We start from the raw sequence: 23,418 nt of genomic DNA on the forward strand, positions 1-23,418 counted from the left end.
ACAAAACACAACAAAGTTAACTTATCAATTATAACCATGACATTTCTAGTTCACTAAAACGAACATCCATGGGTACCAAAAAAAAAAAAAAAAAAAGATGGCTTATTTTAGTCTCTGTGCATTATTTTTAACATAATAATCTTTTCAAGTATAGCTTCAAGCAAACATTTTGAGTTAATCAGAGTAAAATCATTTTACAGATGCTAAAATTTACCTGTTTGAGTCCTTCATCAGTAAGTTTGTCCTGGTTGCCTACATGAACTTTCTGAAGTAAAGGACAATGAGAGGCAACCGCAATAATAGAAGTGTCAGAAAGCTGTTTACACCTGTAGGCTGTATACCTAAGAAGTCCAGGACACTTAAATGCTAGAACACATACGCCAGTATCAGACATACTGCGACAATCAGAAATGTTGATTTCAATTATATTCTGACTTCTTGATGCAATTTTTTCCAATAATTCATCAGTGACCTATGAGAGAAAAAAAGCAATAAATTTAAACTTTTGTTACAAGTAAGAAACTTACTTTCCACTCTTTAATTTTCCCTCATAAAATAATATAATAGCACAATCAAAAGAAAACCTTCTTTTTAATATTAAACATAACAAGAACTATGGTATAATATAAAATACATACTTGGTCTTTATTCCAGTTCCTGGAACAGAGTTCCTAAAACTCTTGGAATTTCCTGATTAAGAGGAGTATCTTTTCCTATTCCTAACAAGCCCCTTTTGACCACACAGGGGTTTATACTAATGAAATAGATTAAGTTGAGGCTCCCCGCTAGCTCCAGGATGGGGTCTGGTCACCAGAAAGACCAAACAGCGTGTGATTAGAGGATGGCAACTTTCAAGCCCAAACCCTGACTTCCGAGGAGGGTAGGGGAGGTAAAGACGGGGTCATAAAGACTCCTGAACATTGAGATTTGGCGAGCGTCTGGGCTGGTGAGCACCGTCAGGTGCTGGAGGCCGCCATGCCCAGACTGAACAGGAGCACACCCCCCCTTATCTTGTCCTAGGCCTCTTTTCCAACTGGCCAGTCTTGAGTTGTATCCTTTACAATAACAAGCAAACCTAAGTATTTTCCTGAGTTCGGTAAGTCATTCTGGGAAATTATCAAACCTGAGGAAAGGGTCAAGGGAACTCCTAAATGAAGAGCTGGTCAGTAAGAAGTACAGGTGACTCCTGGGACTTGGGACTGGCCTATGAAGTGGAGACAGTCTTACGGGACTAAGCCAATCACCTGAGAGGCTCTGCACTAACACCAGGAGTTAGTTTCAGAATTGAACTGAATTGTTGGACACCCAGGTGTTATCAGAGAATTTGTTAAAATGAAAAAAACTCCACACATTTGGTGTCAGAAGTGCTGTTGAAAAACACCAAGCAAGAACATAACTAACATGTGTTAGTTTTCTTTAGAGGCCTAAAGATCTATCCTTATTAGGTAAGTTACTTTAACTTCAAACTCACCAAAAACTCCACATAAACAAAACTGTACTGAGATTTTAAATGTTCTGTTCTCTATTTTTAGCCCAGCAAATAGTGTATATATCAGTCATCATGCTATATGAATCATAACTTATTATACCTAATCACATTAGATGATACCTACCACAAAATATAAATTTTAATTGTTTTACTACTTATTTCAGAATACTACCTCATATAACGAATTCATAGCTTAGAAAATATCATTTTGTTTATCAGCACACGAAAGATTACATACAAATGTCCACATCAAATAGCTCTTATCAGAAAACTCAAAGCATATTTAAATATAAGTAACCTTAAAATTCATGTGGTTAAAAACTCACATGGCCATCTGAATTTTAAACATAATTTTTAAAAAATCAGCCTCTACATATTCCCTACCCAATCATGGAATGAATAAATCACAAGGATGAAAGGTACAGTACTGGGAATATAGTCAATGGTGTGGCAATAGCACCATATGGTGATGAGCGCAGCAGAACATACAGAATTGTCAAAGCACTATGTTGTACACCTGAAAGTAACATAACATTGTGCGTCAAGTAAATGTCAACAAAAAAATAAAAAGAAAAAAGAAAACAAAGTTAATATTATTCAAGCCCCTTGAGTACAAATAATGGTGAAAGAAAATGCACATGATAAAATTTAGAACAGAAGAAGGAAAGAACCGGAGTGTTCAGGAGCACTAAGGGTAAGAGCCAAGGTTGCAACTACCTTTATGCTTGTTGGAAAAAGCAAAAAAATGCAGTTACCTTTAAAGCTAAAACTATGACATACCTTTCCTTTTTTTTTTTTCCATCTCCAGACCTAACTACCAATAGGGGTGAAAAGCTATTCTTAGTCTGAGTTTATAACAAATAGCTCAGATATCCAAGACTAATGAAGTAAAGAGCCAATGTATTATTTCATATTACTTCTTTCCACTCCACCAGCCACAACAAACTAAATACTCACCATTTTCCTAGACACAAATTTCATGGACCCAGGCAGGGAAATTACTAACTCTGTAACTATTTCAACTTCTAACCAATGAGGCAGAAAAACAAAAAGGAAACTTACATACAAATGCTCAGGAATTTGTTTATTTTGTTTAAAGTGTATGAGTTACACACACACACACACACACACACACACACACACAAACTACCAGTGGTGTGCTGAAGTTGGCTTATATGAATTTACAAGAGCCTGTAATGTATACCTCTTTCCAAATCAGTGACATCCCTGCGTTCAGTGGTATCACATTGGTAGCCTGAAATTGGCCATGGTGGGAGAATCTGCATCACAAAAACTAGCAAATACTATAATACACAGCTAGTTGTTCAGCATGTACCAGTACATCACTACCTAAAAATATCATGGAAGAATTTAGAGCAGGTTCAGTACTCCAATAAAATCCTATTCTTATTGGATAATTTTATGTATTTCCAATGCCAACTACTAACAACCAGGTCTAAGAGAAGAATCCAACAATTCCAACAAATTGTTTGCAATAAATACTACTAACTCTATCTTTTTTCCTAATCTATGCCACCATATAAACACACTAGGAAGCCAGGCAATAGGGAGGACTGGAAAATTAAAACAAGATATCTTAACCCATTTTGCTTCTATTTCTTCAAATATAACAACTATATAAGAATATTTATACTATTCACCTATAACAATACATAGGAATGCTACAGGAATACTATTATTAATAATGCAATAATATATTAAAAGTAATAATAATTGTATCGACTCATGACATTGTTAGAAGAATCAAATGCTTTAGTATGCGTAAAGCCCACAGAACAGTATATAGCATATCAGCAGTACTATATAAACATTTGCCATCGTTTTCTATTAAACTAATATTCATGATACAACCCCCCCAAAAAAGGCAAAAAGTTTAATAACTTTCTTTGAAGGTAATGAAAAAAGGGAGATGAAGAAGACTTAGACAAAGAAGATTAAGAAGCAACCCAAAATTACCAATCCACATTCAAAAATATCTTCTTTACCACAAGAACCTAGCTTAACATAATTCACACACAAAAAATTACTAAAGTGTGGAATTATAAATTAGAGTCCACTTGAACTATCTTAAAAACTATAACATGAAAGAAGTGATTTCTGAAGAGGAATAAAGATATTTTTTGAGTAGGTCAAAGTGAGTGTTTCTTAGAATTAGATTCCATACCTGCTGACGACTACTAAGATCCAGCTGCTTCCAAAACTGGAAATCTAAACAAAGGTCACGCCAGTACTTGCAAACCAATGAGGCAGAAAGGCAACGCTCATCCAGGGATAAATTGGAAAATATCTGTAAATAAAAAAGGAACCATATAATATGTGCTAAACACTTTAAAGGCACAGGAAAAGGTTCTTGTTAGTTAGAAAAAATTAACTTTTTTTTTAAGATTTTATTTATTTGACAGAGAGAGACACAGCGAGAGAGGGAACACAAGCAGGGGGAGTGGGAGAGGGAGAAGCAGGCTCCCCGCAGAGTAGGGAGCCCGACGCAGGGCTTGATTCCAGGACCCCGGGATCATGACCGGAGCTGAAGGCAGTCGCTCAATGACTGAGCCACCCAGGCGCCCCCGAAAAAATTAACTTTTAAAACAGAAAACCATCTTGAATACAAGGGCCATTATTAGAAAAGTCACTGTTAAGGAGTACCCTAAAGAGGAAGTACAGTATGAAAGCTAAGAACATGTGCTAATATCACCTTTCATGTAAAAAGAGGGAGTGGGGAAGTAGAGGGAACAGAGTTTACAAATATTTTTTAAAAAATGATGGGAAGGAGAAACCAAAAATTAATAAAAATGCTTACTTTAGGGGAAGGGAGAAAAGAGTAGGAAGGGGAAAATGATGAAAGTGAAACTACTTTAGAGGTATATAGTTTTATGGTTTGACCTTGGAGCCTGGTGAACTTTTATATAATTTTTTAAAAGAATAATGAAAATAAATCATAAGAGACATTTTACCTCTATGGTATTTTTTCCAGAAATTCATGACCCCAATCAAACCCTGAGAAAAAATATCATATATGCTAACTATGGGACATCCTAGAAAATACCTGATAAGAACTCCTCAAAAAATTCAAGGTCAGAAAAACAAGGAAAGACTGAGAAACTATCACAGATCAGAGGAGAATAAGGAGAAATGACAACTAATGCAATCCTGAATTGGAAAAACATCAACAGAAAAACTATACTGATGCTGATTTCACAGTTTTGGTAAATGTACCATGGTAATGTAAGATAATCAAATTAGGGAAAATTGAAAATAGTTGAGGAATATGTGGGAACTCTACTATCTTTGCAACTTTTCTAAGATTATTCTAAAATAAAAGGCTTATTTTTAAAAGAGTTTTAAAAAGTTAAAATTGTGGGTGCCTGGATGGTTCAGTCATTAAGCATCTGCCTTCATCTGGGTCACGGCTGGGATCGAGCCCCACATCGGGCCGCCTGCTCAGCAGGAAGCCTGCTTCTCCCACTCCCCCTGCTTGTGTTCCCCCTCTCGCTCTGTCAAATAAATGAATAAAATCCTTAAAAAAAAAAAGTTAAAATCACAAAAAGATGGCTAGGGTAAAGGATTAGGACCAATACAGAATTTTTACAATTAAAATATGTATCAACAAATAACAATGTGTGGACCATACTGAAATCCTGAACTGAACTATGAGAAGATCCTTCTGAGACAATCAGATAAAACTGAACACAAAACAGATACTAGATGATTTAAAGAAAATTAGTCTTCACTTTTTGGGTTTTGATTATATAGTGGTTATATTCATACTGTAGTTATGTTTTAAAAGCTACTGTGCATTTTAGATATACTTTAGTGTTTATAACTAAAATGATATCTAGAATTTGCTTTCAGATACTTTATCAAAAACAAAGTTGGTGAAAGAAACAAGAAAGGCAGAATATTGAAAACGATTAAAACTGGTTGAATGATACATGGCAGGGGGCAGGTTCATTATAATATTTTCTACTTTGGTCTGTATATGAAAATTTCCATAATACTAAGTGAAAATTTTAACAAGCACATGTTCTCTAAAACTAAACTGTCTCATGCTAAGTTTAAATCATAGCTCCACTATTTATTATCTATGTAACCTTGTGCAAATTACCTAACCTCTCTGTACCTCAATTTCCTTATCTTTAGTTTTTTTAAGATTTGAGAGAGGGACAGAGAGAGAGTTAGAACGAGCAGGGGAAGGGGAGAGGGAGAGGGAGAAGCAGACTCCCTGCTGAGCAGAGCTCTGACACAGGCTCGATCCCAGGACCCTGAGATCATGACCTGAGCCAAAGTCAGATGCTGAACCAACTCAGCCACCCAGACCCCCCAATTTCCTTATCTTTAAAATCGGGATAATATAGTATTGACCTGACAGAGTTACTGTGAGGACCAAACAAGTATAGGTAAAGTTTTGGGAACAAGATCTGAAACAGAGAAGGTATATAAATGATTCCTATCACAACTATGACCTAAAATGATAAACCTCCATGCAGCCAAAAGTTGTAGACATCTAAGCTAAAAACTCTACTGTGCTTAAATCTTGAACCTGGGGAAAATAACTGCCTCCTCTGCACAACTATCATTCCTCTTCCAAGGGTCTAGTGAGAAATAAAATATATGTTTAAGAATCACCAGCAAAGATGGAGTTAAGCCCACTAAAACTTCTCACTCCCATTCATGACAACTAAAACCTTGGGACAACATACAAAAAGCAACTAACTCAGGACTCTAAAAGGTTAATAACAGATGGACTAGGGAGGTGAGCCAAAACTTAAAGAATGACTAATAGGGACACCTGGGTGGCTCAGGTGGTTAAGCGACTGCCTTGGGCTCAGGTCATGATCCTGGAGTCCCGGGATCGAGTCCCGCATCAGGCTCTCTGCTCAGCAGGGAGTCTGCTTCTCCCTCTGACTCTCCCCCCTCTCATGCTCTCTCACTCTCTCTCCCTCAAATAATAAAAAAAAAATCTTTAAAAAAAAGAATGACTAATAAAAGTAATGAGTTTCCTGAGGTTTTTTTTTCCTTTTATCTCCCATCATGGAACTTCTGCCCATGTGCAGAAGTATACATAAGGCACAACTAAAATACAGAGAGAAAGCCATCTTTCTGGACAGAGTGTGAAACAGAATATGAGAAGAATCCTCATTTGGGGTTTTCTTTTCTTTGCCTTTTCTCTTTCCTCTCTGCTGGCCAAGTCCCAAATACAGCCTCAGTCAGAGAGCTGCAAAGTAGCACCTAAAACCCTGAAAGTGAAACCATTTTCCAGCCAGTAGAACTAGCAAAGAGAACTCTGTGACCAGAGTGTGAAAGGAATCCTTGCTACCTTTTTCTTAACATTTTACCATAGAAGTAGCCCCAGGGCCACCTGGGTGGCTCAGCTGGTTAAGCATCTGACTCTTGGTTTAGGCTCAGGTCATGATCTCAGAGTCATGGGATCAAGGCCGCATCAGGCTACACACTCGGCGGGGAGTCTCCTTAGGATTCTATCTCTCCCTCTCCCTTTGCCCCTCCCCCTGTAAAATAAATAAATCTTAAAAATAAAATAAAGTAAAAGTAGCCCCAGTTATACAAAAGTGATAGCAGCAGAGGTGGCTCTAACTCTGAGAGAAACTCTATCTTTCCAGCCAGAGAACCAAGAAAAGGGGACTCTAAGTCAAAGAGTAAAGGAAGGATCAGAAAAGAAGACCCCTAACTCTGTGTATAAAGTGACAAAAATCCCAAGTTAACCACAAAGCTGCATGTGTACAGAAGAAACCCAAAGTTGTACAGAAGAAACCCAGTAGTATAGCAAAGTCTTTTAAAACTGAGCCAAAACTATAATCACAGGCCAAGGAAGGTAAGATAGAAGTTTCAGTCTAAATATAACAATGCTGGGGCACCTCAGTGGCTCAGTCAGTTAAGCAACTGCCTTCAGCTCAGGTCATATTCTCAAGGTCCTGTGATCGAGCCCCATGTCGGGCTCCCTGCTCAGTGGGGGAGTCTGCTTCTCCCTCTTCCTCTGCTCCCCCTCCACCACCATTTGTGCATGCTCTCTCTCTCTAATAAATAAAATCTTTAAAAAATGTTTAAAAATCAATAAAACAATGTTGTTCCCTGACAAACCTGATGAAAGACATAAACCTAGACATTCATAAACTCAATGAACACCAGTAAGATTAACTCAAAGACTCTACACCCAGACACATTATAATTAAATTGTCAGAAGACAAAGAGAGAACCCTGGAAGCAACAAAAAGAGCAATTCATCACGTACAAAGGATTCCCAATTACAAATCAGGTTAGCAACTGATTTCACATCAGAAACTATGTAAGCCAAAAGGCAATGAGATAATGTATTTAAAGTGCTGAAAGAAAGCACGATATCTGGCAAAACTATTCTTCAAAAATGATGGAGAAATTAAAATATTTCCAGATAAACAAAAACTAAGGGAGTATGACACTAGCAGACCTAACTGAAAGAAATTCTAGAGGGAGCTCTTCAGGCTGAACTGAAAGAACATGAGCCAATAACTTGAAACCACAGGAAGAAAAAAAAAAAAAACACCAATAAAGATAGGTATTTATGTAGGTAAATATAAAATTCAGAATTAATGTATTTTGGGCTTGTACCCCTTTTATTTTCTACATTACTGAAAAGGCAACTACATAAAATAATAGTTATAAATCTTTATGAAAGGGCACCAAGCACATAAAAGTCTGAGTTGTGACAATAACAACATAAATATAGCAACAAAGGTTTTATATACCACTGAAACTATATAGGTACTTGTAGTTTAAATGTTTGACAATAAGCTTTTTTGATTGTAGTATGTCTAATATTAAACTTTTAATTGCCATGACATCCATTTCAAAAAAAGACATTTATCTTGAATAAACATATTGCCAGCTGTATGACACAGCTACTAAAAAAACAACCACCACCAATTAAGGTCTCCCAGAAAACCCCAGGTTACCTAGATAACTGACTGCTTGAGTGACCCTGTTTCTCCCTTCTTATGCCCTAATTCCCGCTTTTCTGCTTTAGATTAGTCAATAGAGAGTAAACCTGCAAAACCCTAGACACTCCACCCTTGGACTCTAATAAAGGCAGAGCTCCAAGACTCTTTCTCTCTACCCTCAACCTGGCTAGATGGTGCTTGGTGTGCTACATATGTCATAATAAGAAGCAGAAGACCTGGCCCAGCTATAAATAGGGGCCCTGGTAGCAGAAATATCTGTGGAGCTTGCCATAAGTAATGTGTGCCTAGGAAAACACTACAGGCATTTCTGAGAGGGGGTACTACCATCAGTAGGCTCAAGATCAACAGAACAGTATTAACTCAAACTAGACTGTTAAATTATGATGTTAATTATAACCCCACAGCAAATATTAACAAAGTAACTAAATATATACACACGAAGAAAAGAGAAGGGAATCAAAATAGTACACTACAAATATCTAATACAAAGAGCAGCAATGGAGGAATTGATGAACAAAAAGTATAAGACAGAAATCAATTAAGAAAATGGCAGAAGTCTTTCCTTATCAGTAATTACATCAAATATAAAAACATTAAACTCTCCAATTCAGAAACAGAGAGTGAAGGAATGGAACAAAAACATGATCAAATTACATAGTGTCTATAAGAGACTCACTTTAGATCCAAGGACACATGGGTTAAAAGGATGGAAAAGTGTATTCTATTCAAATAGTAACCAAAAAAGAACTGTAGTGTCCACACTAATGTCAGACAAAATAGACTTTAAAACAAACACTGTTACAAGAGACCAAAAAATTACAGAATGATAAAGGGGTAAACCCCCTAAAAGAGATATAATTATATATGTACATACAGAAACAGAGGTCCAAAATAGATGAATCAAAAACTGACAGAACTGAAGGGAAAAATAAACAGTTCTACAATACTTAGAGACTTCAACACTCCATTTCAATAATGGATAAAACAACCAGACAGAAGATAAATGAGGAAATTGAAAATCTGAACACTTAAACCAACTAGGCCTAACATATTTTATACAACACTCCAACAAACAACAACAGAATATACATTCTTCTCAAGTGAACATGGATAAACTGTATGTTAGCCACAAATCAAGTCTCATAAATGTTAGAAGATTGAAATCATACAAAATATCTTCTCTGACCACAATGGAATGAAATTAGAAATCAGTAACAAAACGAAATCTGGAAATGTGTGGAAATTAAACAACACACTTGAAAACAATCAATTAGTAAGGAAAACTCAGAGGGAAAAATAAAAAATATTTTAAGATAAATGAAAACAAAAACACAATATCCCAAAATTTATGGAATATAGCTGTAAGTAACTGTATTAAAAAGAATAAAGATTTCAAACCAATAACCTAACCTACCACCTTACAGAAAAAAAAAGAGGAAACTAAATACAGGCCAAGCAGAAGGAAGAAATTAAAAATCAGAGCAAATAAAAAATACAGACTAGAAAAATAATAGAAACAATGAAAACAGAAGCTGGAAAATCCTTGGAAAGTTCAACAAAACTGACAAACCTTTACCAGACTAAAAAGAGAGAACACTCAAGTTACTAAAACCATGAATGAAAATAGAGATACCACTGCCAACCTTACAGAAATAGAAAGAATTATAGAATACTATGCCAACTAAATAACCTAGATGAAAAAGACAAATTCCTAGAAGCATGCAAAGTACAAAAGACCTGACTCAAGAAGAAATAGAAAATCTGAATAGAACTGTAAGTAAAAAGATTAAATCAGTAATCAAAAAACTTCCAACAAAGAAAAGCCAAGGAACAGAGGAAATAATTAGTGATACATTTGAAGAACTAAGACTAATCCTTAAATTCTTCCAAACTGGAGGATGAGGTAACACCTCCTAACTCATTCTATGAGGTCAGGTTTACCCTGATACCAAAGCCAAACAAAGGCATCACAAGAAAACTAGACCAATGTCCCTTACGAATACAGATGCAAAAATCTTCAACAAAATATTAGCAAACTGAATCCAGTACATATTAAAAGGATTACATACCATGGCCAGGTAGGATTTACCCCAGGAATGCAAAAGTGGCCCAAATGTAGAAATAAATCCATTTAACACACCATATTAATAAAATGAAGGAGAATTTTTTATATCAAATTTTTATTTTATTACCTATGAATTCCACTCCCTCTCCAGTAGATCAAGAAGACAGATGCAATTGCATTTTTGATGGTTTTCATTCCTTCTGGAATATACAAGTTTCCATCTGCTTCATTGCTTTTCAACCTAACATACATTTTTTAGCACTTCCTGTCCCTCAAACGAGTGGATGAACATTTTCTTAGGTTTTGTTCATTGCATATTATCTTTGTTTCTTTGTTTCTTTTTTTCTTAATACAACTGTTGATTGTATACAGAATTCTGGGTTGACAGTTTTAGTTTTTTGTGTTTTTTCCCCCACTCATCATTGTAAAAATGTTCGTTCAATAGTCTCTAAAATCCATTATTTTTGAAGCTATGAATCCTTTGAAATATTGTTCCATTTATATACAGCGCTATCTTCCTCTCACTGCTTTTAGATGTTATAAAACGTTTTTCTTTTAATGACCATCTCAATAGATGCAGAAAAACCACTCAACAAAATCCAATACCGCTTCTTGATAAAAATACTCAGAAAACTAGAAATAAAAAGAATCTTCCTTAACTTGAGAGACGGCACATCTATTAAAAACACAAAGCTAACATTATACTTGATGGTGAAGACGGAACATTTTTCCCCTGAGATGAGGAACAAGACAAGGATGTCTGCTCTCTCCATTGTACTAGAGATTCCAACCTGGGCAACTATTCAAGAAAAAGAAATGAAGGCATCCAGGAAAGGAAGAATTAAAATGTTCTCTATTAACAGATATCATGATCTTATATATAAAAAGTCCTAAAGAACACAAAAAAAAAATTTTAGAGCTAATAAGCAACTATTTCCACACATTAACAATGAATAATTCAAAATAAAATTAAGAAAGCATTTCCATTTATAACACCCAAAAAATGAAATACCCTTTTTATAGATTCCATTTCTTTGTATTGAGATTCACCATTTGTTGAGTCAGTGTCATCATATTTTTTCTATAATTTAAATGTTTCCTTCTATTTTTTAACATGTTTATAGTTTTCTTTTAAGTCTAATATCTGAGCCCACTTGAGTTATTTTCTATTAACTACTTTGTTTTCTCTCAGTATAGGTCACATTTTTCTGTCTCTTGACATGTCTCATAGCTTTTTCTTAAAAACTAGACATTTTAGAAATACCTGGGTGGCTCAGTCAGTTAAGTGTCTGCCTTCGGCCCAGGTCATGATCTTGGAATCCTAGGATCGATCCCCACATCAGGCTCCCTGCTCAATGGGGAATCTGCTTCTCCCTCTCGCTCATGTTCTCTCTCAAATAAATAAATAAAATCTTAAAAAAAAAAACTAGACATTTTAGGGGCTCCCGGGTGGCTCAATCAGTTAAGCATCTGACTCTTGATTTCAGTCAGGTCTTGATATCAGGCTCATGAACTCAAGCCCCAAGGTAGGCTCCCAACCCTGAGATCAAGTCATATGCTCTACCACCTGAGCCAGCCAGCCATCCCTGGAATTTTTTTGACATTTTAATTTCCCTGGCCTTAAACTGTAGGATCTATGTCCCCCAAAGTACTGATGTCTCTGCTCAGGTTTTAATACTTACATATTTTTTTACTCTGGCTTTCTAAAGAGGTTACCCTATGTCTGCATAGCTTAGTTTTCAGCTAGTTATCTGGGCAAAGGTATACTCACACATCTCAAACCTGCTCTTCAATCTGTGCATGGGATGGGAAGAGCACATTCAAGGCTTAGCCATTTCTCAAGTCTGCCTTGGCCCTTGCCTTCTGCTAGACATCTCAGGTCTCCCCTGTACATGTGCATGGTTTCACAGTAAACAAGGGACATGTGGAGAGCTTATCCCTTTATGGTTTTCTCATTTCCAAGGTCTGCCTGTTAAATCCCCTAACCCATCCCAATTGGCATCAAAACCTAAGACTTGCAAATATGTGGGTTTTCACTATTTGTTTCCTGTCAAGTTCATCACTTTAAGTTGACAAATACAGGTTTTTACTTGTTGCCACAAACTGACTTAGCCTCTGGCAGCAAGGCTGCTGGTTTCCCAAACTCTGGTTCTTGCCAAAGGAATTGGGGAAAGTAAGAATGCTGTAGACATCAACTGTTCTTAAAAGCATTAGCAATTTTCCTAAGAATAAATGATTCTCAATTTTTTTCTGCCTTTGGTCAATTCCCGAAGCCCAAATAGTTGTAGGCAATTTTGCCTAGTTTTACTTTATTTTTGTGGAGAGGATTCACCAAATTCTTCTTGCAACTATAGCTGGAAGTCCCTCTTTTGTGGTTATTTTTTATGCTCATCCTCCTCATTTCATAAGATGAAAAAGTAAAGATTCAGGGAGTGTAGATCATTTGTTTAAGGTTAAAGAACTCCGTGGTTTTAAAGGGGTAATCTGTCCCTTAACAAATAGAAGATATGTAGAACATGGTCACTGGAACCAAGAAGCATCTTGTTTAAAATATATCTGACTTTGGATTGTACTTTCTTTGAACATTAGTTTTCTATTTGGTTAAAGTGAGATGATTGTTATAATCCACAGATAACTGACTAAATCTAGGTGGATCTCCATGAGTTTTAGTTATCCCCTGAAAGGAAATCTAGTAAGTGGGTGAAGGGTAGATAAAACTGGTACCAGAAAAGATAGATAAAAATAAAAAGGCAAAATATTAAGCTTATATTCCAATGCATATATATTTGCATATTGTTTGTGGTAGGCAATCTGCACAATGGCCCCAAATGAACTCACCTCCTGATATTTATTTACACTTGTATAATCCTCTCCTTGAGTGTGAGCTGGATTTAATGACTGACTCACTTCTAATGAACACAGTATGGCAAAACTGAGAGGATGTTACTTCTGGGATTAGGTTTAAAAAAAAAAAAATGGCTTCCAGTTTTGGGTGTTCTTGGATCTGTTGCTCTGGGAGGATGAGCTGCCATGCTGCTATTAACCCTATGGAGAAGCCATAGGGCATGGCAAGGAACTTAAGCACATAGCCAACAGCCAGTGAGGACCTGAGGCCCGCCAACAATTTCACAAGGAAGTCTCGACAGGAATTCTTGAGCCCCAGTTGAGTAGCTCCAGGCAACACCTTGAATACAGCCTCATAAGAGACCCTGGATCAAATGGGACCAAGTCTCAAAGGGATTATTACCCCACAGAAAATATGAAATAATAAAATTTGTGGTTTTAAACTAAGTATTGGCATAATTTGTTACATAAAGATACCAAACACAATATTTAAATATCCCTGCTTTTCTTTCTGTCATTAAAATGCCCTCTCTCTCAAATCTTAACTCCTGAGAAAGTAACTACTTCTCCTCCAAACTATCTTCTTAACTCATTTAACCAACATTTGAGCACATGTACCTGGGTTTCTGTGAGAGACACTACAACTTGAGATGTGTTCACTGGCTTTAAGATTATATAGTCAAAGGCATTTCCGAATTAACTTTGGATAATTTGAGAGATTCAAGAGAAAGAGTATTTCAAAGATTGAAGAAAGAGAATGTTGGTCTGTCAAGGACTGACCTGTAACATTTTTGTTGAATAAAGAAAACTATAAAGGGGAAGAAGGACACTGAAAAAAACTAGGATGTCACTTGCATCAAGCCAGGAAATTGCTTACTTTAACACAGGCCTGTTAGCAATAGCTTGAACATGACAGAAATTCAAACTAAGTAGGTGTAGGTATTCTAAGGATGTGGAATATCCAAGGATCTATCATTTTGTACCTCGCAGCTCTGCCATCACTGCCTTCAGCTACAGAGTAGAGGATGGCTTACCCTCATAATCCAGGTGGTCTAGCCCTGAAAAAGGAAAGATGAAGCAAAGGGCAAGCAGCTGCTTTTATGGAATGCCTAAAAAGTTGTACACATTACTTCCACTCATATTCTGTTACCTAATATTTAGTCACAGAGCTACACCTATCTACAAGAAAGGCTGAAAAACAGCCTCTAATTAGGTGATCATGTGCCAAACTAGAACATGGTAAATTCCATTACTAAAAAGAACATGAGGGGAATGGATACCGGGAAACAGCAGTGACTTCTAGTCAGGACCTGGGTTGAAAACAAACGTGATATTCTTTATCTTTAGTGGCAGACCCAGAAAACACAACTAAAATATGAATTACCAGAAAAGGTACATATCATATTACAGATATAATCTGAAATAATCACTACCAGCAACATCCAAATATTCCTGAGCCTTGAAAGATTCTATTTTTGAGCAAGGCATTAGTGTAAAATTTCAGAAGGTAATTCAGACTGAAAAAACTTCCAGAAAATGCATTGTTGTTTAACACTTGATCATACCTATTCCACAGAACCTTGGAGTACTTGAAAATCAACAAGGCCAATACCTACATTTGGCCATCTAATTTTTGTTAAGGAGATCTTATCTGCTATCAAATATTATTGTAAAAGTTTATGAGTAAGCATATGGCATGCAAGTTATAGAAATAATACTTGAGAAGAAGTACATTTGTGTAGTTATTTTATATTGAGTCCTGTTGTATCAGGGACTATGCTAGGTGTCATGAGAGATACAGAGGTATTCAAGATAAAACACAATATTCTTGGGGCACCTGGGTGGCTCAGTTGGTTAAGCGTCTGCCTTCAGCTCAGGTCATGATCCCAGGGTTCTGGGATCAAGCCCCATGTCAGGCTCCCTGCTCAGCAGGGAGCCTGCTTCTTCCTCTCCCTCTGCTCCCCCTGCTTGTGCTGTGTCAAATAAATAAATAAAATCTTAAAAGAAAAAAAAAACCCAGAGTATTCTTGACTACATATTGTATGATGCCATTTATATGAAATTTCTAGAAAAGGCAAAACTATAGAGGCAGAAACCAAATCAGTGGTTGCCTGGGGCTAGGGGTGTGAGCAGAAATTGACTGCAAAGAGGCACAAGGAAACTATTTGAGGTGTTCTAAAACTGTATTATAATGATGGTCGTACAACACTAAACACTTATTAGAACTCAAACTGTAGGGGTGCCTAGGTCGCTCAGTTGGTTAAGCATCTGCCTTTGGCTCAAGTCATGAACCCAGCATCTTGGGACTAAACCCCATGTTGGGCTCCCCGCTCAGTACGGAGTCTGCTTCTCCCTCTGACCCTCCCCCTGCTCATGTGCTCTCTCTCTCTCTCTCAAATAAAATCTTAAAAAAAAAAAAACTCAAACTGTATGCTTAAAATGAGTAAATTAAATATCAAGATAGCTGTTTTTTAAAAATATCCATAAGCTCTGTATTTCTATCATTCTATCATTTTCCTTCCCAGAATCTTTGAATTCCTATTTGAGAAAACATACACGCACATACACAAACATCACACGCTATAATAAATAATTAAGCAGATAATATCCTTAAGATTCATATAAATTTCCTCTTTGCAATCTTCTCAGAATTAACTATTTCAACCAAGTTCAACTTTTCTGCCCTTTTCAATTTTTTCCCATGTATATCATACTTTGCCTCTTAAATGTTCTATGTATATTACTTGCCAAAAGCTTGAAAATAACATTTACTAAATAGTCTCTTGAATAAAGCACCATTTAGAAAAAGAGGCACAAAACATATTTCTGGTACTCTTCTAACCACACAGCCACAGGGAAGTCACAGACTCTAAAACTATTTCCTAATCTATAATTTAAAATAATTTCCTGCAATTTAATTACTAAAATTTAAGGCACGGCAAACATAAAATCCAAACTATTATACAGAGTGCTACTCTACTGTAGAGTCAGGTATTTTGAAATTTACACAAGAATAAGTTTTACTCTAAAGCCAGTCACAAAATTCAACAAAACACAAAACTTTTTTTTTTTTAAGTATTTTGGGAGGAGATACTATGAAACGATGTGTCCTTCTGACATATATCCATTATTCTTTAAGCACTTCCTTATGCTCTAGGACAAAATATTCTAGGCTCATCTTGTACTTTCCTGGTACCAGCTCTGTAATCAGCCATTTCTCCAACAACACTGATTCATTTTAGCAGAGAATGGTTTTTAGAAGCTAAGATCTGGATGCTAAGTGCTCACATTGTTATTGGGCATTGCTTCTCTAAGACCCTCTCAAGTGGACAGAGCTAAGGAATATATATATGTATGTATGTAACCAATCACCCATCACTACTCTAGCTTATTCCTCCACATAGATGCTCTTAGCACACCACTTGGCTCCAAACTTGGGCAAGACTCTTGACAAACATAAAATGATATTCAGTCAAAATTAAGCAACTTTTTAGGAAACTATTATGCCAACATTAAATACTTTCATATATGCCTTCACTTATCTTTTCGTATTTGCTATCATTTATACAAGTTGGTATCCCAAAGCTGGCCAAAAAAAAAAAAAAAGCTTAGGGTTATCCCCTTGACAGCTACTCATTACAAGGCACCAGAAGTTTTAGACCTCTCAAGAAAAAAACAAATCTCACCTTTTGTGGCATATGTTAATCAAGATTACTTGGCATTCTTTAACAAAGAAAAATCTTGAACCTGACTTCCTAACAACATTCCATTTCAGAGTTGACTAAACTCATCCCTAGAACTACAGAGATATACCTTGTAAAGGTTATTTGGTACTGGAGTCCTTAAGTCAAGCATTCATGAAATGCTACATATAACTTAGTTCCTCTTACCCACTAGTAATCTACATTCAAAGCTTTAAAAAGCAGTATTACTTTTTTCTTTGACTCCCATTTCCATTGCTTTCAACCTTATTTTCATATTTTAAAAAAACAGATCAAGAAAATAAGCCTTCCCCCAAAGTACATTTCTCTTACAAAATTCTTTCTTGATAACTAAAGGAAGCTGTTGGCAATAAAGCTGTAAAAATCAAGATTTAATACCTACTAACACATTATCAGGGGTGCACGCATGGTGCAGCAGTTTTCTAATTGTGGTGATAGATTCTGGACCTCTCATCTCGTTTCCTCTGGAAAGAAACAGGTCTGCTGACAGAGAGCAAGATATCTAAGCATAAAGCACACAAAGTCTCTAAATATTAAATACAGATCTCAAATACCAGTTACTCAAATAACAAAGAAAAGTAGTCCACTGCTATCATTTGGTAAAATTGTTGCATAGTGGCTCCACAATATAAAAATCTAATTGTGATATCACAAGGCAGGTTTGCTTTAAGTTATAAAGGCAACAGGCACCAAAGACTGAAGCTACCTTAGTTGATCCAAAGCAGTCCATCAAACAGTCAAAGATCAACTATAACAGGCTTGAGTCCTTAAGAAAATGCTATTCCCACAGATGACCTTTGAAGATCCATTCCCTACTTCTCAGATTTCTTATAAAGACCACAATTCAACTCTACAGACCCAATTATAAAATTAGCCTCTGACCCATAATAGTTTAGAAGTTGTCTGGTGTAAGCTCCTCCCTGCCACCCCCAATTCAGGAAAATCTCTTTCATAAAAATCTCTGAGAGAAGATTACTGAGACCCTCTTTCATAATATATTGAAAAGATCTCTAGGCCTGCAAACACTGAGAGGGGTTCCAGACCAGGGTCTGCCTTTCACTATCTAAAATGTGTTGGGGTAAGCCATTGCATTTCTCCAGGACTGTTTTTTCATGTAAAAGAAGTGGGGAGTACCCAGATCTCAAAGGTCTCTTCTTGTTCTGAAGTTAAATTATGATCTCCAGTGAAGCTCACTATTTCAAGAAAGAATTCATTGTTTTTACACAGTTCTTACTGTTAGAAAGGATTTTCTAAATTTCCAAATGTACACATTCTTCAACCCTAAAATTCCACTTTCTTGAAATCTACACTAAAAAAATGACTACATATGCACAGAAAACATCTATTAGCATTGTTGGTCGTAGCAGTAAGTTGGAACCATTCAATAATAGAAAAATACAGTATGGAATAAAACTATGGAATACTATGCAGCAGTTAAAAAGAATGAAGGAAGGGGCACCTGGCTGGCTAAGTCAGTAGAGCATGCAGCTCTTGATCGCAGGGTTGTGAGTTCAAGCTCCAGGCTGGGTGTAGAGATTAAATAAACTTTTACCAAAAAAAAGGAAAAAAAATGATTGAAGGAAACCATATACACTACTTACTAATAAGAAAAGACTTCCAAACCATACTACTAACAAAACAAAAAAAAATTCACAACATGTACATTTTGGTGCCATTTATGAAAAAAGGTATGAAGGTTTACACAGGTCTTTCTGCAATGAGAGAAATTTTCTGGACCTGCACAGTCCAGTATGGTAGCAGCCAGTCACACATGACTACTAATCTCTGGAATGTGGCTATTGTGACTGAGAAACGGAATTTTAAGTTTGATTTAATTTTAACTACTTTAAGCTACTGTACTCCACAGAGCAGTTCTAGAAGAACAATCTAAACTTGTAACAGTGGTTAGTTACCTCTGCAGAGGAAACTAGACGAGAAGGTAAGGGTGAATCTGGGCAAATTTTTGCCCTACCTGCATTATTTTAATGTTCTGAGGCAAGTTACATAAAAATTTTGATATTGAACCAAAAATCTGCCCTATGAACCGCCATAAAAAGAATTTAGGTAGGATTTTTTTTGTTTTTTGTTTGTTTTGGGGTTTTGTTTTTTTGTTTTGTTTGCTTTTGCTTTTTACCTGGAAAAAAATTTACCTGGAAAAAGTTGGTAGTTTTCCTTAAAAACAACCTTTAAATCACATTTCCTTACATTTCTCATCCACACTCTCCGTCCTCCACACATCCCCCCTTTTTTTTACAACTACAGTAACTTCTGGTACAAAAGATACAGCAATACAGTCATAAAAGCTACTGATCCATTATTAGGGACAAAGGGCATGCTTTCTAAGAATTTTTCCAACAGAGGTGATGGATTTGTACCTCTCTATGCAACAATTCTTCTTGTACTATAAAAACATCGTCATAGGGTGCCTGGGTGGCTCAGTCAGTTAAACATCTGCCTTTGGCTTAGGTCATGATCTCAGGGTCCTGGGATGGAGTCCCGCTTTGGGCTCCCTGCTCAGTGGGAAGACTGCTACTCCCACTTCCTCTGCCCCTCCCCCTGCTCATCCCCTCTCTCTCTCTAATAAAGTCCTTTAAAAATAAATAAAATTTAAAAATAAAATCATCAAAGCTCCCAAAGTCTTCTCTTCTACAAGCCAAACACTTCCGATTCTCACCAAAAATTGAGTCAGAATCCGTTCACCATCATGTGGCTTTTACTGTGGCTCAAAAAACAACTCAGGTGAGGATATAAACATTTCTTGGCCTCTCTTACTGGCATGGCATATTCACCCAGAGTATCAGCCCAGAATTCCTAAACACCTAGCCATTCATTTGTTCATAAATATTTACTCAGAGCTACTAAATACCAGCCACTGCACTTAGGGGAGGGGATAAAACAATGAACAAAATCTATGTTGACAGAGCCTCTACCATCAAAAGCCCTATTCCTAAAAGTTGGAACGGATTGGTAAACACTGAAAAACCTCAATTTCAATTCATTCCAATAGTCTAACTCACTTCATGCTGAATACCACCATGACTATAAGACACACACAGACAATCTTTATTCAAGTTTCTAATACAAGAAAATCTACCTAACGTGTCTAAATGCTCCAGCACGGGGTGCCTGAGTGGCTCCGTCATTAAGCGTCTGCCTTTGGCTCAGGTCATGATCCCAGGGTCCCAGGAATGAGCCCCGCATTGGGCTCCCTGCTCCATGGGAAGCCTGCTTCTCACTCTCCCACTTCCCCTGCTTGTGTTCCCTCTCTCGCTCTCTTGTCAAATAAATAAGTAAAATCTTAAAAAAAAAAAAACTCCCTTTTAAATAAATAAATAAATACTCCAACACAACAGAGCAAATCCGGTAAGTAAAAGCCTCAAATGTCCTTCAGACCAAGTTTTCAACAGTCCACAGCAAAATTTGAAAAAACACTTTTAGCAGATAATCTATACTAGCAAAATTTATTCTATAGAAATTTTATTAGAAGATTTTTTTTTTTTTGGCACTAAAATGTTCTCTGCCTCCTGATATGATGATTTGGGTGGAAAGCAGAAAGTATCTGGGTTTTGTTTTGGTTTTTAAAGTCTTACTTGCCAAAAACAAGACAGCAATCAAACTTCTATACCAAATATTTGTTGATATTTGTCATTTGCTGATATAGAGGACTCAAGAAAGTTCCCTCTGCCCTAAAAAGCACACCCTGAACACAGAGGAGGAAATTACTCCTCCAGAAAGTACACCTCCATAAGAGTTAAATCATTACATTTGACTCAAGGAAAAGTTGGGCTTTCCCATTCTTTTGCTATATTATTTACAAGAACATTGATATCAAAGTAAAACAGATCTAAACACACAGGATTATAAATGTGCAAAAGTTCTAATCAAAAAACTGTATTTGTGAAAGTAACAATTTTAACTGATGACAGTTCCATCAGTAACAATAAAAGTAGCCAAATTCTTATCTAGGTTATTTTTGACTGGTATTAAATATCTCCTACACTGAAAAAGAAGGTTTATATTTATTAACTTCCAGGAAGGGGGGGGCATGAGGAAAAAATAACTTGCTAGTAATAACAACACTAACTTTGTCACTTATTTAAATTTCTCACTAGCATTAACAAAATTGCAAATTTTACTTAGTTGAAAGTGAGACAAAGTTCCCATAGGACACCCACGTCTCCTCCACTCACCCATATTCCCCCCAAAAAATACATTTGTCTCTACCTTCTGACAAACTGTATGTAAGGATTAAAATGTAGAAGGGCAACAAAGCATAACATAAACCAAAGGCTTTTCAACTCCAGCAGGCCTAAATTCCCCAAATCAGCCCTTTGTGTGTGTGACCTTGGACAAGTCTTTCAACCGCTTCAAGCCTCACTAGATTCTAAACTCCACAAAGACCACTTCTGCCTGAGTTACCACTGTAGGCACACAGCATTGAAATATCAGTGTCTTCCTGTATAAAGTGGGGTTGTTAATACCTATCTCACAGCGTTAACTAGGTGATTGAGATATTATGTATATAAAGCTCAAGCACAGTGCCGGATCATAATAAATGTTCAATTAAAGGTCACAGTTACTGACATCAACTAGCAGCTATCAAACCGGTAAGTACTGTTTGAGGACTCTCAAATACTAATATACAAAATCTTCAGCAGTAAATGTAAATTGCTCAATTGATAAAAATATTTCCCAGAAAATCTACGAATAGTTTCTAAACCACTGGGAATCTAGTAACAGATGAATCCTGAATTGTGGTAACAAACCCAAGCTATTAAAAGACATTGACCAAACTCCCAAGTTTTTCTACTTCAAAAAACAGGTCATAAGCATCTTCCCCATTGGCTTCTCCCCTTCGGACTTCTCTGGCTATCAGGGAACCCCCTCCTCCGCGCTTAGGGGGAGGAGAGAGAAAACCTCCGAGGTGGGGGCCGGGGTTGGGGGAAAGCACGCATCCCTGCGCCACTCGCCCAGACCCACCTTGAGCAGGATGGATGGCGGCAGCTGGTTGATGTCTGGGGTTTCAGGGGGTGGATCCCTGTGACAGTCGCAGGGATTTTCGGGGGGCTCCTGACAGTCCGTGTCGCCGCATTCATGCTGCTGCTGGGCGGGCGAGGGGGCGGTGCCCCCCGCTCGGACCGCGTCCCCGCCGGCCTCTGTGGGGGCACCTTCGGAAGTGGGAGAGGAGGGCGGGGGGCAGAGTGGCTCCGGTGGCTGCTCGGAGCCCTGGCAGCAGCCGGCGTCGGGGGGCCGCGGCGGCGAGGCACCTCCCCCTGCAGGCCCTCCGCCGCCGCCGCCGCCGCCGCATCCCCCACCGCCGCAGCGGGGCTGCTTACAGGGGGTGCAGGCGGGGACCCCGGCCCCCTTCCGCTTACACACCATTTCTGGGGGTGTAGGGGGCTCGGCCGGCGGCAGCGGCCCCCGGAAGAGTTGCACGGCGGCGGGCGGCCCCAGGAAGCGCACGGGCCCCACGCTGGCCAAGAAGAGGCTCCGGCCCTGCTGCTCCCAGGCGGCGGCCGCAGCCAGCCCCAGCTCTTTGCAGCAGGAGGCGGGCGACGAGGCCGAGGCAGCGGCAGCTGCTGCGGCGGCGGCCGAGGATAGCAGGAAGCGGCGGGCGGCGGCAGCACAGTCCTCGGCAGCCAGGGCCGCGTAGCGCCGCGCCAGGTGCTGCGAGGAGGCGGCCGCGGCGTAGGCCCCGTCCCGCGGCGGCGGCGAGAGCGGCGGCTCCTCCTCTGGGCCGGCGGGGGCGGGCGCGCCGGGGCTGTGCACGATGAAGCAGAGCATGCAGGGCCCGCGGAAGAAGCAGTCCCGGCTCCGGGGCGCCGCCGGCTGGGGGGGCGCCTTGGCCGGGGTCCGGCGGGGCAGCCTGAGGAGAGGGCGGCGGCGGCGGCACCAACTGCAACAGCGAGGCCTCTTCTGGCTCGGGCGGTTACGCGGCTCCTTCGAGAGAAGGTGGCCCATATAGAAGGCCCCGAGGAGGGGGACCGGGACGGGGAAGTAGGGAGGCACGGAGAAGCGAGCTCCGGCAGCGGGGCAGGCCGCTCGCTGGCTCGGCCTCGGGCCCGCGGCGGGGTCGCCCGCCCTGCGCACACACACGCACACACGGGCACACACGCGACGGTGGGGGGTGGGCGTCAGCTGCGGGCTGCCCGGGCGCCCGACGGGGGCTACATGCTTTGCCCCGGGAAGCCGGGAGAACGATGGGCGCGAGCTTTGGGGACGCGACGGAGGGAGCGAGCCTGCCGGCTAGGCGACCAGTCCAAGCCTGGCACGCCGGCTCAGTCGGTCAGTGCGGCGGCGGGGGGAACCCGAGGTCCCGCTCGGACC

The 23,418-nt window shown here is 38.9% G+C and overlaps 1 protein-coding gene across 4 annotated transcripts in view; it reads right to left on the reverse strand.

Annotated features, from left to right (window-relative positions):
* Nucleotides 1–23,124, reverse strand: part of FBXL17 (F-box and leucine rich repeat protein 17) — a 503,490-nt gene extending 480,366 nt beyond the window's left edge. For 3 of the 4 annotated variants that reach the window (XM_088023422.1, XM_028102729.2, XM_028102728.2), the window contains exons 1-3: nucleotides 22,072–23,124; nucleotides 3,675–3,797; nucleotides 215–472 (exon numbers count right to left, since the gene is read on the reverse strand). In XM_088023422.1, coding sequence (XP_087879548.1) covers nucleotides 215–472; nucleotides 3,675–3,797; nucleotides 22,072–23,052 — 1,362 coding nt within the window. In that variant the 5' untranslated portion in view covers nucleotides 23,053–23,124. The remainder of the gene's footprint in view (nucleotides 1–214; nucleotides 473–3,674; nucleotides 3,798–22,071) is intronic. The other variant, XM_028102730.2, reaches the window with a different exon arrangement.
* Nucleotides 23,125–23,418: the final 294 nt, after the last annotated feature.

Source organism: Eumetopias jubatus, unplaced genomic scaffold (genome assembly GCF_037043125.1).
Source record: "Eumetopias jubatus isolate StellerSeaLion01/CBP00866 unplaced genomic scaffold, mEumJub1_p1.0 scaffold_5, whole genome shotgun sequence".
Classification (NCBI taxonomy): domain Eukaryota; kingdom Metazoa; phylum Chordata; class Mammalia; order Carnivora; family Otariidae; genus Eumetopias; species Eumetopias jubatus.